The sequence below is a fragment of the Eumetopias jubatus genome, unplaced genomic scaffold (genome assembly GCF_037043125.1).
Source record: "Eumetopias jubatus isolate StellerSeaLion01/CBP00866 unplaced genomic scaffold, mEumJub1_p1.0 scaffold_15, whole genome shotgun sequence".
Lineage (NCBI taxonomy): Eukaryota > Metazoa > Chordata > Mammalia > Carnivora > Otariidae > Eumetopias > Eumetopias jubatus.
This window is the reverse complement of record NW_028274821.1, coordinates 18,985,833-19,000,608: the sequence shown is the minus strand read 5'-3', so window position 1 is coordinate 19,000,608 and position 14,776 is coordinate 18,985,833. Positions and strand designations below refer to the sequence as shown.

Genomic DNA, 14,776 nt, shown 5'->3' with positions numbered 1-14,776 from the left:
AAAACAGTTCACTATCCCTGAGGGAGATTATTTTCAATTCCTGATTAAATAGCCAGAATACTTGTTTGTTATGATAATTAATCCTATAATTTTAAGACTAGCCCATCACTAGCATTTTGTAAGAATTTTACATATAAGATTTTATATCAAGTTTAATCTAATTTTTAGTATTTAAGATTGATGTACGATATGTCACAATTTAGAGTATAATTCCATCACTTAACAATATGTAGATAAAAAGATAAAATATTATGCTTTCCAAAGGGATTTTTTAAAAATTCCATTGTAAAACATTTGAAAAGTAAAAATCACTTCATAATAGTTGTATATAAATCCAAAAGCTACCGATCATGCTCAATTCAACATTTTCTAAAAAACCACATATAATTGATTATAGTTATGGCAGCTATACTTAAGCATGTAATAACTATATTTACTAGTAAAAGCATAAGTAATTTATATAGTATAAATTACATTAAATATTTCTTATAATAAAAACAAAAAACCTTCTAAGCACCTTGAAACTTAAATAAGTTAGACAAGTTATTAACAAGTGATTAAACTTTGATCACTTAAAGACAGATACCTCTACAAAATCAGACTAAAAATTCTATAAGATACTTCAGAGCAAATAAAAAGATAAAGGAAAAAAAAAATCACCGGTAAGATGTTAATGGTATGTTGAATTCACTTCCAGGTGAAGCCGTTCCCAATAAAGTGTTCCCTTCATAAACACAAAGTGGGATTGAAAAATGATTTTTAATCTGAGAAAAAGAAACAAATTATATTTAGCACATTAATCTAAGAATCTAAAGACATTTTTAAAAAATCTCATCAAAATATCGCAACAAAGAAACTAGCAGGCAATATTTATCTTTCTTATATAAGTTAGAAAAGAAACAATTATTTTTTTAAATTTTTTATTGTTATGTTAATCACCATACATTACATCATTAGTTTTTGATGTAGTGTTCCATGATTCATTGCTTGTGCATAACACCCAGTGCTCCACGCAGAATGTGCCCTCTTTAATACCCATCACCAGGCTAACCCAACCCCCACCCTCCTCCCCTCTAGAACCCTCAGTTTGTTTTTCAGAGTCCATCATCTCTCATGGTTCGTCTCCCCCTCTGACTTACTCCCCTTCATTCTTCCCCTCCTGCTATCTTTTTTTTCTTAACATATATTGCATTATTTGTTTCAGAAGTACAGATCTGTGATTCAACAGTCTTGCACAATTCACGGCGTTCACAATAGCACATACCCTACCCACTGTCTATCACCCAGCCACCCCATCCCTCCCACCCCCCACCACTCCAGGAACACTCAGTTTGTTTCCTGAGATTAAGAATTCCTCATATCAGTGAGGTCATATGATACATGTCTTTCTCTGACTGACTTATTTCACTCAGCATAACACCCTCCAGTTCCATCCACGTCGTTGCAAATGGCAAGATCTCATTCCTTTTTATGGCTGCATAATATTCCATTGAAAACACACTATTATTTATCCTAAAAAATACACAGAAGGTCACTAGTTTTATAGAAAAGGTGTGTCAAAAACAAAAACTTTAAAAATCCAAGAAGTAAGATGATATGTTCTTGACCTTGGTATAAGTACTAACTTCTTCAGACAAAAACAGAAAAATTCATGGGAAAAAAATATCAAAATTGGAAATGTCTGTATGACAAAAGTGTTTTTGAAAGAAAGGTCACAGGCTGGGAAATGAGTGCCTCTTTACTTCACTGTTGTATGCTCCTCATGGGATGAGATACTCTACATGCACTTTGGAAAGTATCTCATCCATCCATGAGCAGCATACAAAAATGATGTAAACGGTAACATCACTTTGATTAATATATATTAGATAAACTTCCAAACACTTATATTTACCTTTGAGATGGACAATAACAAATTGGTTAATAAAACCACTTTCATATTATAATCTTTCTCTTAGTAAAATCTTATTTTTAAAAAATCATACCAAAATGGAAAACATGCTGAGAACTAAGAACTGATAAATGGATAATCCTAACTACACTCTATCTCTAGATAAATTGTTTGCTCTATTTGAAGCAATAGGAATACATTTAAGTTTCTATAAATAGTACCTATAAGAAATTTAAAATTAATGTATAACTATTTAAAACATAAAAAAAAATCAACAATAGAGAAAGTAGCCCAACAGTCATCTTTTAAAACAGTTAACTACAGATCAAAAATGAAAGGGAAGAATTTCTGCTTTTAGCCATGATGGAATAATAGAGACCAGCTAAACCTTCCCAACATAGAGAACTAAAACACAGAGGAAAAAGAACCCATATTAAACAATGGTATTCAGAAATTGGGCAGCATGCAGCACAGGAAAAGAAAAAACAGTAAAAAGAAACCACAAAGGTAAGTCCTCAGATTGCCCCAGCTTGCTGCCTCAAGTTTCTAGATAACTGTGTAGGTTAAAAAGAGAAGTCAAACAGAGCCCAGTCAGCTGGAGTCAAAGAGACAGATATGAGAATTTGGGGAAGCGTGTTTCTCAAACTCACAGCACACTGAGCTGGGTACATGGAGAGGCAAGAGTTGCAGATTTAAGAGCGTCCCCTATTGTCAAAATTTCACATTGGTACTGAATGCAATATGCACATGAGTAAACTATCAAAGGCTCAGTAAAGACTGACGACCAACCCGTTCTCAACAGGAGTTCTCCAGAACAGCTCAGGTCTCCTCCCACAGCAGCCCTGAGCAAACCTTATCACCATGCACCCACTTCCATGTTCTCTGGCAACAGAAGTCCATTCAAAATGGTGTCACTATCCTGGCAGTGTGCAAGGAGACCCTACAGGAGCCAGCATCACTTCAAAGTGACTGGAGTGACTGGGAGAGGGGAAATAACCACACACACCAGTTCAACTACAGCCTCGGCAGTGAACTGGGGGAAGACAACTAATCTGAATGTGGGTCCTGGCCACCAACAAAAGCTTCTTGGGGGACAAAACAGGGAGAGTACCCTACAGTTTGGTGCGACTACACCTCTGGCAAAAGCCTGGCCTGAATGAACTCAACTTCAAGGTGGCCCCAGAGTGGCCCACTAACAACACAGGAACTAAACCTTACCCCCAACAGGCAAAGAGTCATTGTAGACAACTGAACTGAAGGCAAATGCAGCTCAGCCACAACAGCAGGGCACACATAACACACATAGAACACATCTCTGAAGTGCCACATTCTGGGTAACAGGGGATATTACACTCAGGACATGACAGGACTTCTTCTTCGTAAGGCCACTACTTTCAAGATCAGAAGACATAGGTGACTTTTTTTTTTTTTAAAGATTTTATTTATTTATTCATGAGAGACAGAGAGAGAGAGAAGCAGAGGGAGAAGCAGGCGCCCCACTGAGCAGGGAGCCCAACGTGGAACTCAATCCCAGGACTCTGGGATCATGACCTAAGCTGAAGGCAGATGCTTAACCATCTGAGCCACCCAGGCGCCCCATAGGTGACTTTTCTAACACACAGAAACAGACACAGAGAATCAGACAAAATGAGCAGAGAAAGGAATAGGTCAAATGAAAGAACATGACAATCATGGAAAGAGAGCTAAATAAAATGGAGATAATATGCCTGATAGAGAATTTAAAGTAATGGTCATAAAGATACTCACTGAACTTGAAGAAAGAGAGGAGGGTCTCAGACCCTAAAACACTGACAGAAAACATTAAAAAGAAACAGATATGAATAACTCAGTAACTGAAATTAAAAATACACTAGAGGGAATAAACAGTAGACCAGAGGAAGCAGAAGAACAGACCAATGATCTAGAGGACAAAGCACTGGAAAGCAATCAAGCTGAACAGCAGAGAGAAAAAGAATAATGAAAAATATGAACAGGTTAAGGGAACTCATTGACGTGGTCAAGCACAATAACATATGCATTATAGGGATCCTAGAGGAAAAGAGAGAAAATGGGGCAAAAATTTATTTTAAGAAATAATAGCTGAAAACTTCCTGAATCTGAGCCAGAAGGTACAGAGAGCCCCCAACAAAATCAACCCACAGAGGTCCACACCAAGACACACAGTAATTTAAATGGGAAAAAGAGTGATAAGGAGAAAATCTTAAAAGCAGCAAGAGAAAACAGTTACATACAAGGGAAATCCGATAAAGCTATCAGCTGATTTTTTCAGCAGACACTTTGCAGGCCACAGAGAGTGGCATGATATATTCAAAATGCGGAAAGAAAAAAAACCTGGAACTAAGACTCTATCCAGCAAGACTATCATTCAGAATAGAAGGAGAGATAATTTCCCAAACAAAAATTAAATGAATTCATCAGCAGTAACCCAGCCTTATAAAGAAATGTTAAAGGGGACTCTTTCAGTGCGAAGGAAAGACCATAAGAGTAAGAGAAGCACAAAAAACAGTAAAATTAAGTATATCTATAAAAATAAGTCAAGTGATTCACAATGTAAAAGAATATAAAGTATGACACCACATACTTAAAATGTGGGGAAGAGAGGAGTAAACATTTAGTGCTTTTAAAAAAGGTTAAAAAATGGATTCAAACTTGAGACCATCAACCTAAAATAGACTGCTATATGCCTAAGATGTTATATATAAACCTAATAGTAGCCACAGATCAAACACTTGTAATAGGTAGGCAAAAAATAAGGAGAAAGGATTCCAAGTATATCATTAAAGAAAGCCAGCAAACTGTGAGAGAAAAGAGCAAAAGAAAGGAATATAAAAGAACTACAAAAACAACCATAAAACAAGTCACAAAATGGTGATAAATATGTATCTATTAATTACTTTGCACGTAAGTGGACTAAATGCTCCAATCAAAAGACATATGGCAACAAAATGGATAAAAAAGCAAGAACCATCCATATGCTGCCTACAACAGAAGCATTTCAGAGCTAAAGACATATGCAGAATGAAAATGAAAGGATGGAAAAGCATTTATCATGCAAATGGAAGTGAAAAGAAAGCCAGGGTAGCAACATTTGTGTCAGACATATAGACTTTAAAACAAAGACTGTAACAAGGGACAAAGAAGGACACTACATAATCATAAAGGGAAAAAGCCAACAATAAGATTTAACAATTGTAAATAGTTATGCACCCAACATGGGAGCACCCAAATACATAAAGCAGCTATTAAGAAATATACAGTAAGTAATTGATAGCAATACAACAATACCTGGGGACCTTAACACCCCACTTACATCAATGGATATATCATCCAAACAGAAAGTCAACAAGAAAACAGTAGCTTTGAAAGACACACTGGAACAGATAGATCTAACATATATTCAGAACATACAATCGTAGAACAGCAGAATACACATTCTTTTCAAGTGCACATGAAACATTCTCCAGAATAGGTCACATTTTGCCACAAAACAAGTCTCAATAAATCTAAATACTGAAGTCATACCATGCATCTTTTCTGACCACAGTAACACGAAACTGATCAACCACAAGAAAAAAATCTGGAAAGAACACCAATACATGGAGGTTAAATAACATGCTACTATAAACTATGAATTGGTCAACCAAGAAATCAAAGAAGAAATCAAAAACTGCATGGAGACAAGTGAACATGAAAACGCAAAGGTCCAAAATCTTTGGGATGCAGCAAAAGCTGTTCTAAGAGGGAAGCTTATAGTAATACAGGCCTACCTCAAGAAGCAAGAAAAATCTCAAATAAAAAACATAACCTGGGTGGCTCAGTTGGTTAAGCACCTGCCTTTGGCTCAGGTCATGATCCCAGGGTCCTGGGATCAAGTCCCACATCAGGCTCCCTGCTCAGTGGGGAGTCTGTTCTCCCTCTCCCTCTGCCCCTCCCCCCTTGCTTGTGTGCTCGCTAATAAATAAAATCTTTAAAAAAATGCTTTAAAAAAACCAAACAAAAAAAAACCCATAAACTTACATCTAAAAGAGCTAGAAAATGGACAAAAACCAAAACTAGTGAAGAAAGGAAAGAATAAAGATTAAGAAGAAACAAAACGGAAATTTAAAAAAATAGATCAGTGAAATCAAAAGCTGGCTCTTTGAAAATATCAACAAAATTGATCAACCATTAGCCAGACTTATCAAAGGAGATAGAGGACTCCCATATGAACAAAATCTGAAATGAAAGAGGAGAAATAATGACCAACACTTCAGAAATACAAAAGATTACAAGAGATTATGAAACATTATATGTCAACAAACCGGACAACCTAGAAAAAGTGCACACATTCCTAGAAACATAACCTACCAAAACTGAAGCAGGAAGAAATTGAAACTTTGAACAGATTGATTACCATCGATGAAACTGAACCAGTAATTAAAAACATCCTAACAAACACAAGTCCAGGATCAGACTGTTTCACAGGTAAACTTTACCAAACATTTAAAGAAGAGTTAATACCAATTCTCCTTGAACTATTTTAAAAAATAGAAGAGGAAGGTAAGCTTCCAAATTCATTCAATTAGGCCAGCATTACCCTGATACCAAAACCAGATGAAGACACTAGAAAAAAGAGAATTATAGGCCAATATCTCTGAAGAACATAGATGCAAAAGTCCTCAACAAAATATTAGCAAACTGAATCCAACAATGAATCACAGAAAATTATTCACCATGATCAAGTGGGATTCATTCCTGTGATGCAAAGGTGGTTTAATATTCACGAATCAATCAAAGAGATATACCACATCACCAAGAGAAAGGATAAAAACCATATGATCATTTCAATATATGCAGAAAAAGCATCTGACGAAGTACAACATCGCTTCCTAATAAAAACCCTCAGCAAAATAGGTTTAGAGAGAACATACATTAACGTAATAAAGGCCATAAGTGAGAAACCCACAGCTAACATTATCTCAGTAGTGAAAAACTAAATAAAGCTTTTCCCCACCATCAGGCACATACTCACTACTTTTATTCAGTATAGTACTGGAAGTTCCAGCCACAGCAATCAGACAAGAAAAAGAAATACCAGGCATCCAAATCTAAGGAAGAAGTAAACTTTCACTATTTGTGGATGACATGATACTATATATAAAAAACCCTAAAGACTCCATCAAAAAACTACTAGAATTGATAAATGAATTCAGTAAGATCACAGAATACAAAATCAATATACAGACATCTGTTGCATTTGTATACAAAATAATAAAGTAGCAGAAAGAGAAATTAAGAAAACAATTCCATTTTTAATTGCACTAAAAATAGTAAAATACCTAGGAATAAACTTAACCAAGGAGACAAAATGCCTGTGTTCTGAAAACTACAGAATACTGACAAAAGAAATTGAAGCTGACACAAACAAATGGAAAGATACTCCATGCTCATGAATTGGGAGAACAAATATTGTTAAATGTTGATACCACCTAAAGCAATCTACAGATCTAATGCAATCTGTATCAAAATAGCAACAGTATTTTTCATAGAACTGGAACAAATAATCCTAAAATTAATATGGAAACAAAAAAGATCCTGAATAGCCAATGGAATCTTGACAAAGAACAAAACTGGAACTATCACAATCCCAGACTTCAAGAGATACCAAAGCCAGAGAATCCATAACAGTATGGTACTGGCACAAAAATAGACACATAGAGAGGAAGAAAAAGACACATAGGAAGAAAAAAGAAAGCCCCGAAATAAACCCAGTTATATGGTCAATTAATCTATGACAAAGGGGGCAAGAATATGCAATAGGGAAAAGACAATCTCTTCAACAAATGCTGTTGGGAAAACTGGATAGCTACTTGAAAAAGAATGGAAGTGACCACTTTCTTACATCATACACAAAAATAAACTCAAAAGGGATTAAGTACCTAAATGTGAGACCTGAAACCATAAAAATCCTAGAAAAGAGCATAGGCAGTTATTTCTCTGACACTGGCAGTAGTGTCAGTAGTTTCAAGATCTGTTTCCTAAGGCAAGGGAAACAAAAGCAAAACTAAACTAGTGAGACTACGGCAAGTAAAAAAGCTTCTCTACGGCAAAGGAAATAGTCAACAGAACTAAAAAACCTACTGAATGGGAGAAGATATTTGCAAATGACATATCCAGTAAGGGGTTAGTATCTAAAATATACAAAGAACTTATACATATTAACACCAGAAAAAAAACAAATAATCCAATGAAAAAGTAGGCTGAAGAGATGAACAAATTACGAAAAGGACATACAGATGACCAACAGACACATGAAAAGATGCTCAACATCACTAATCAGGGAAATGCAAATCAAACCCACTGAGATATTGCCTGACACCTGTCAGGACATCCAAAATCAGAAACACAGAAAACAACAAGTGCTGGCGAGGATGTGAAGAAAAAGAAACCTTCATGCACTATTTATGGGAATGCAAACTGGTGCAGCCACTGCAGAAAACAGTGTGGAGGTTCCTCAAAAAATTAAAAGCAGAATTACTGTATGATCCAGTAAATGCACTACTGGGTATTTACCCAAAGAATATGAAAACACTAATGTTTATTGCAGCATTATTTACAATAGCCAAATTATGGAAGCAACCCAAATGTCCACCAATAGATGAATAGACAAAGAAGATGTGGTATATATAACAATGTAGTATTATCCATAAAAAAGAATGAAATCTTGCCATTTGCAATGACATGGATGGATCTACAGAATATAACGTTAAGTGAAATAAGACAGAGAAAGACAAATACCATATGATTCACTCTTATGTGGGTTTAAGAAACAAAACAAAGAAAAAAAGACAAAAAAAAGAGACTCAAGTATAGAGAACAAACTAGTGGTTAACAAATGAGAGGTGTGTGGTAGGATGGATTAAATACATGAAGGATATTAAGAGTACACATATCATGATGAGCAATGAGTAATGTACAGAACTGCTGAATCACTATACTGTACACCTGAATAACACTGTACTTAATTATACTAGAATTTTAAAACTTTAAAAAAATTAAAAATAAAAATCAATTGTCACTGAATACAGCAATTGAAAATCAATGTAATTCACATTAATTATTTTTTTAAAAAATCCTTTCAATAAACAGAAAACCATTTGACAAAATCCAACATCCATTTCTGATAAAAACTCAGTAACTTAGAAAAAGGGAGCATTTTCAAGCTAAGAAAGATCATCTACAAAATAACTACAAGTCAAAACATACTTAATGATGAAAGAGTGAATACGTTACTGCTAAGATTGAGAACAAGGCAAAAACATCTGCTTTCAGAACATCTATTCATATTGTATTGGAGGTTCTAGCCAGTGCAACAGTCAAGTAAAGGTAAAATAAAATACACATCCAGATTTGAAAGGAAAAAGTAAAAAATCTTTATCTGCAGATATCAAAACTATATCTACGAAAAAGGTACTAGAACAAATAAGTGCATCTAGTAAAGTTGCACAATACAGGTTAATATAAAAATCAGCTATACTTCTACTAGCAATGAAAAATCAGAAATATGTAAAAATGCCAATTTAATCATCATTTTGTAAGAAACACTGAAAATCTAAGTCTAAAATTTAAATGGAAATAGAATGTACTCGGAATAGCCAAAACAACTTTGAAAATGAACAGGTAGGACAACTTGTATTCCCTGATTTCAAGCCTCAGGATAAAATGAGACAATGTGGTACTGGCATAAAGATAAAGAGATCAATGACAGAAAAGAGAGTTCTGAAACAAAATCCATAAAGATAATGATTTTTTTTTTTTTTTTTAACGACAAAAGTGTCAAGGCAATTTAACGGGAAAAGGATAATCTTGGCTGGAACAAATGAATAGCTGTACGGAAAAACATAAACCTTAACCCTTACTTCGTACCATATGCAAAGATTCGTTCAAAATGGTATTTGGAATATCCATTTAATAGATTACTAATCAGCAACAACATGTAACTACATGTAATATTAATACACAAAAGTTGATACATGCAAAATTATGCTGAAAGAAGCCATACTCCTTTTTGTACGCCACTCCATTTACCTAAAACTCTACATTGTGTAACTAGTACACAATAAGAACATATCAGTGGCTGTCTAAGAATGGAGTAGGAAGAGAGGAAACTTTCTGGGGTGATAAATACGTTTAGCATGTTCACTGTGATGAAGGTTTCACAGGTCTGTTTTTGTGTCCAAACTCATCAACTTTAAATATATGCAGTTTATTGTACATCAGTTTGACCTCAATAAAGACATATTTTTCCTCATATTTTCTAATTAAAATCAAAGGATATACACTATACCACAAAGACCTAAAAACAAAATATTGATGGTGTTTTAAAATAATAGTCCAAAAAGAGTTTATAGGAAGAGTCCTATAGAAAGTTACAAGAAATACTGAACCACTGTTCATACTAAAGTAGTACATTACTGGTAATAATTCTTTTTTATATTAATTGTATTTCTATAAGTTTATATTCTTTTGGTAGTAATTAGCTTTCTTTTTTTATTCACACACAAATATAAGTAATATGACCCCACAAAGAAAAAAAAAGGATCATTTTGTACCTGCACTGGGGAGCGAATTGTTATCTTCTTACTTCCTTCCACTCCATCAACTTGACAAACAATCGATCTTTCAACCCCAGACGCTCTGTGTCTTACAGTGTACAGTCGTCGTCCCACTTTTGTTAAAGGGATTTTATCAGCAGTAGAGTGGCTAGCAGGTGCTAAATGGAATATATATGTTGGAAAGTTTTTATTATTAATCATATATCAATCTTAACTAGATGTTAAATGCCAGATATGTCAGATAATTAATTTAACTAGTAAATAACAGTCACTAAAGTTTTTAGATATAAGACTATAAAAAAGGGCTATTTCTTTATATAATCTATTTAAAGGGATATATTAAGAAGCCACAATACATTCCCACAGCAGTCATCGAAAACCTTCAAAGCACTTAACAAAAAAATTTTTTAATTGAAAAAAAATTTTCATTCAGTAGTTTAACCTAAGTGAATAATATAAATGTTTTCAAACTGACAAGAGAAATTATTATAAAATATACGAACACTTATCTTTGGTTTGCTGTCATAATAACCAGAGCCTAATACCTGTAGGCAGTCACTGGCAATTACCAAAGTAGCTGCAAAATTTCAGTTTTTCATTATTCCAACAACCCGTGATACTTTATGGTATCTAAGACCTGATTAAACAAAATTTTATACATTTAATATACATACTGCATTTTATTTGGGATGTGAATTACTTATTTACATATACCTCCTCAACTCCCTAAAAATGTTGGTTCAAGCAAGTGAGGTAAAATTGAGGAGAGCAACTCACTGACAAGGCCATTGTTAAGCAACATTTCCTGACCAGGAGAAAGCACTAGGTATCAGTCTTAGTATCCCTCCCCTTTGTCTATTAATCTTTCAAATTCCCTCCCTTCTCCCTAATTATTTAAATGTCAGAGTATCAGAAAGGGGTGTGGGTGAGGCTATGGGACTAGGTAACTTCACAATGAATAAATATTATGACAATTAAGAATTTTTTACTTTCATTTCTCATGAAAACGAAACACTTCTGAGAACCACCAAGGACAAAAGAACAACCTTCCACCTCAACAGGCAGAAAATAAAAACCATTTACAAACCCAAAAACCATTATAGTGTGCCATTGTCATGACTTCAAACTTTATTTTGGATTCACTCAGCTGTAAAACTAGTGGAATATTACTGAATTATACAAAATGTGGTTGAAACAACAAAAAGCTGAGTAAGGACAGGATCAAATCTTTTTCCTCCAAAAAATATGAAATGGTGAATTACCATGCCCTAGATAATACAGCGAATAAAGTCACAATTTGGAATACAAAAATACAGTGACAACAAGCAACCAAAGCCTGGCAAAAGAAAAAGCAAAATTCCTGACCTATTTGGAAGGAGAGTTAAAAACCTGTAAGATACTACATATGAGTAAAATGCAATGTAAAAAATGTAACTTAAAAGCAATTAAAGCCCCGGGAAAATAATTTAACACTTACTGAGAAGAATGAAGAAGAGTTTACTGCTTAGGCTGGTCATTGCACTGAAATGATCATTGTCTTTAGTTCCCACATAGTCCATACTTAAACTCTCCTCATTTTTCAATATATATGATTTTGCCAATGGAACGTTAAGTACACTAAAAGAATCACTTGGTGAAACAGAGACAGTAAGTCCAAGAGAATTTAAAATCATAAATGGCGCTAGATCCCGTATGAAGACAGTTGAAGCTCCAGTGGCAGCTTCTGTAAATGCCTAATAAGGAAGAGTTATTGTAAATAAAATGAAAACTAAATGACAAGCAGAACACTAACAGATGTATGACAAATAAGTTAATAAAAAAACTTTTTATTCAATGAAAAAAAAAGGTTAGTTCAGACTAGTATACCAACACTTAAGGTTTCAAATTTCTTTTCTTACCTTGACTAAATTATTTAACATTACAAGGCCACATTTGGATAATGTAATGTTTAGTTGGTCTTTTGAATGGAAACTGATAACAGTTTTATATTCTGGCACTTTGTAATTTTCTTCTTCAGTATCTGACTCAACAATGGCCTTTTTTGCTTTCTTTTTCATCTAAAACGACACATAAATTATAGAAATATAAGGAAAATTTGTTCCTAGGAACACATTACTCATTTTGCAAAGAAAAACAAACTAGACAAATCCCAATAATAACGTGAGAGACAACAATAAGTTTTATCAGTTCCACTGCCTTACTGAAATTGCTTGGATATCTGCCAACTAAAGTCACACAGGGGCAGTATCAGAGGAAAAATAATTTTCATCCTCAGTGATACTAAAATGGCAAGCACAATTCAAAAGGAAAAATAAACCCTAAAATCACTAAATGCTTGTGGCATCTGAATGAAAATTAAAAGCACATACTTTATAGCTCATGGACATTCAGAACAAGAAAAATCATTTGGTTTATTAGTTAGGTTTATTGGCTATGGGTAAATAAAGACGAGAAATCCAGGGACTTAAAAAGTCCAAAAACAGTTGCAGAACAGTGCCATTAGAACCTACGACTCCTGAGACTCAATACCATCTACCACTATTTAGGATTCACAGATCCACTGCCCAGGTATACTCTGACCTAAAAAACACCAAAGAAGTTCCTTTATCCAATCCTTTATCTGAAATATGTACAAAATAAATGAAGTAATCTAATACAAAAGGTTGGACAAGCTAGTAACCTTTGTTGTTATATTAACTGGCTTCCAACCACTGAAAATTTGTCTGCAGGTGACTAAATCATTATTTAGAGAGGAGACACGTTAGCAATTCTTCAGTTTCCTGCTCTGAAGCACAATTTCATCCATCTAAAGGTCCTGATTCTTAGGATTACATAAGTTTACAATATATCTGAGAAAGAAGTAAGAGTATACTTTCTTCTATATATACACCCTTCTGAGGACAAAGGAAACTCAGGGTAGACAACAATCTACACGAAGATGTTAGAAGCATCTAACATGGAGGTTCTGAGCAGGGACTCTGCAGCCAGAACTGCATGCAACCTCTTCCACTTTGAAGCTGTTACTTTAGGGAAAGCTCTAAAGCTCTCTAGTCTCAGTTCCTTCACATGCTAAAATGGAGTTAAAAACCAACTTCAAAGGGGTGCTGTAAGGGTTCAAGTAAAAATACATTATTTAGAACAGTGTCTACAACACAATAAATGTTACACAATTACTTGTATAAGCAAAGGAGGCAATAGTCTTGGTTCTGAAAATTACATTCACAGGCCAAACAGGGAAGTATGTGGCAAGACTCATAATGAGAAAACTTGAACTTTGTTATTAAAATTCATCTGTTTTGTGTGGTATGGACATAGTTTTTGAAAAACAATTTTCAGACTTCAAATATACCTTGATTCCGAGATTCCATGGTCTAAAATCCTCAGTCTGATCAATTTCTAAGGGTTCAAGCAAAGGCTCCCATACACCAAACATTTCATTGTAATAATGCACCTAGAGAGAGAATTAAATTTTGAAATAAGACATTCTTATACTTTCTAAAATGATTTTCCATGCTGTTTCCCACCACTATTCCCTTTGGCTCTGCTATTCTTTATATGAAAACTGTTCTCTGTGCCTTTCCTTAGTTTCTTATACACACTCCCTCAGCACTTTCATCACCTGGCTAACTTCATAGTCTAGGTCTTCACAATTTAATCCAGACAAAACTCTCTTTTAAGCATCTTTCCTTGACTTCCAGACTGGGCTAAATATCAAAAACTGCATCCATTTATCATGTATTATTGACATTTTTAAACAGATCTGCCTACCTCCACTGACATTTTGAAATCTCTTGATGATGAATTATAATTCAATTAAGTGCTTATTTATTTGAACTCTCAGAATCTCTTGGACATCCTAGATCATACCCTCCACAAAATATACAGAATCTAGCCAGAATTTCAAAATTTGAAATCTAGTTAGTTCTACCTCTATTAGTGTATATTTTTGTATCAACACACAATTTATCAGCTCATAAATTTTCGTATTAATACAAATTAGAATATCCAATTAGTTTTCACTAGACATAAACTCATAACTTAAACCAAAATATCTTTAGAGATAATTCTATGTAGATAAATTCTGAAGCAAAATGTATGTTGGTTCAAAACAAGTATCTCCCTTATAAAGTACTCTCACAAAAATGTGAAAGATCTTTGTAGATACTCCCTAAAGATAATGCACTGTATAAAAGTATGAGGCATATCCTTCTAATTCTTTCTACTACTCTTTTAGAGGAGATCATAAATAGTCTATTATCCTTTTAAAGGA

General features: G+C 34.2%; 1 protein-coding gene across 2 annotated transcripts in view; it reads right to left on the bottom strand.

Moving 5' to 3' along the window:
- Positions 1 to 14,776, bottom strand: part of VPS13A (vacuolar protein sorting 13 homolog A) — a 266,873-nt gene that overhangs the window by 79,147 nt on the left and 172,950 nt on the right. For both annotated transcript variants that reach the window (XM_028090366.2, XM_028090367.2), the window contains exons 42-46: positions 13,856 to 13,957; positions 12,405 to 12,563; positions 11,984 to 12,239; positions 10,504 to 10,664; positions 661 to 764 (exon numbers count right to left, since the gene is read on the bottom strand). In XM_028090366.2, coding sequence (XP_027946167.1) covers positions 661 to 764; positions 10,504 to 10,664; positions 11,984 to 12,239; positions 12,405 to 12,563; positions 13,856 to 13,957 — 782 coding nt within the window. The remainder of the gene's footprint in view (positions 1 to 660; positions 765 to 10,503; positions 10,665 to 11,983; positions 12,240 to 12,404; positions 12,564 to 13,855; positions 13,958 to 14,776) is intronic.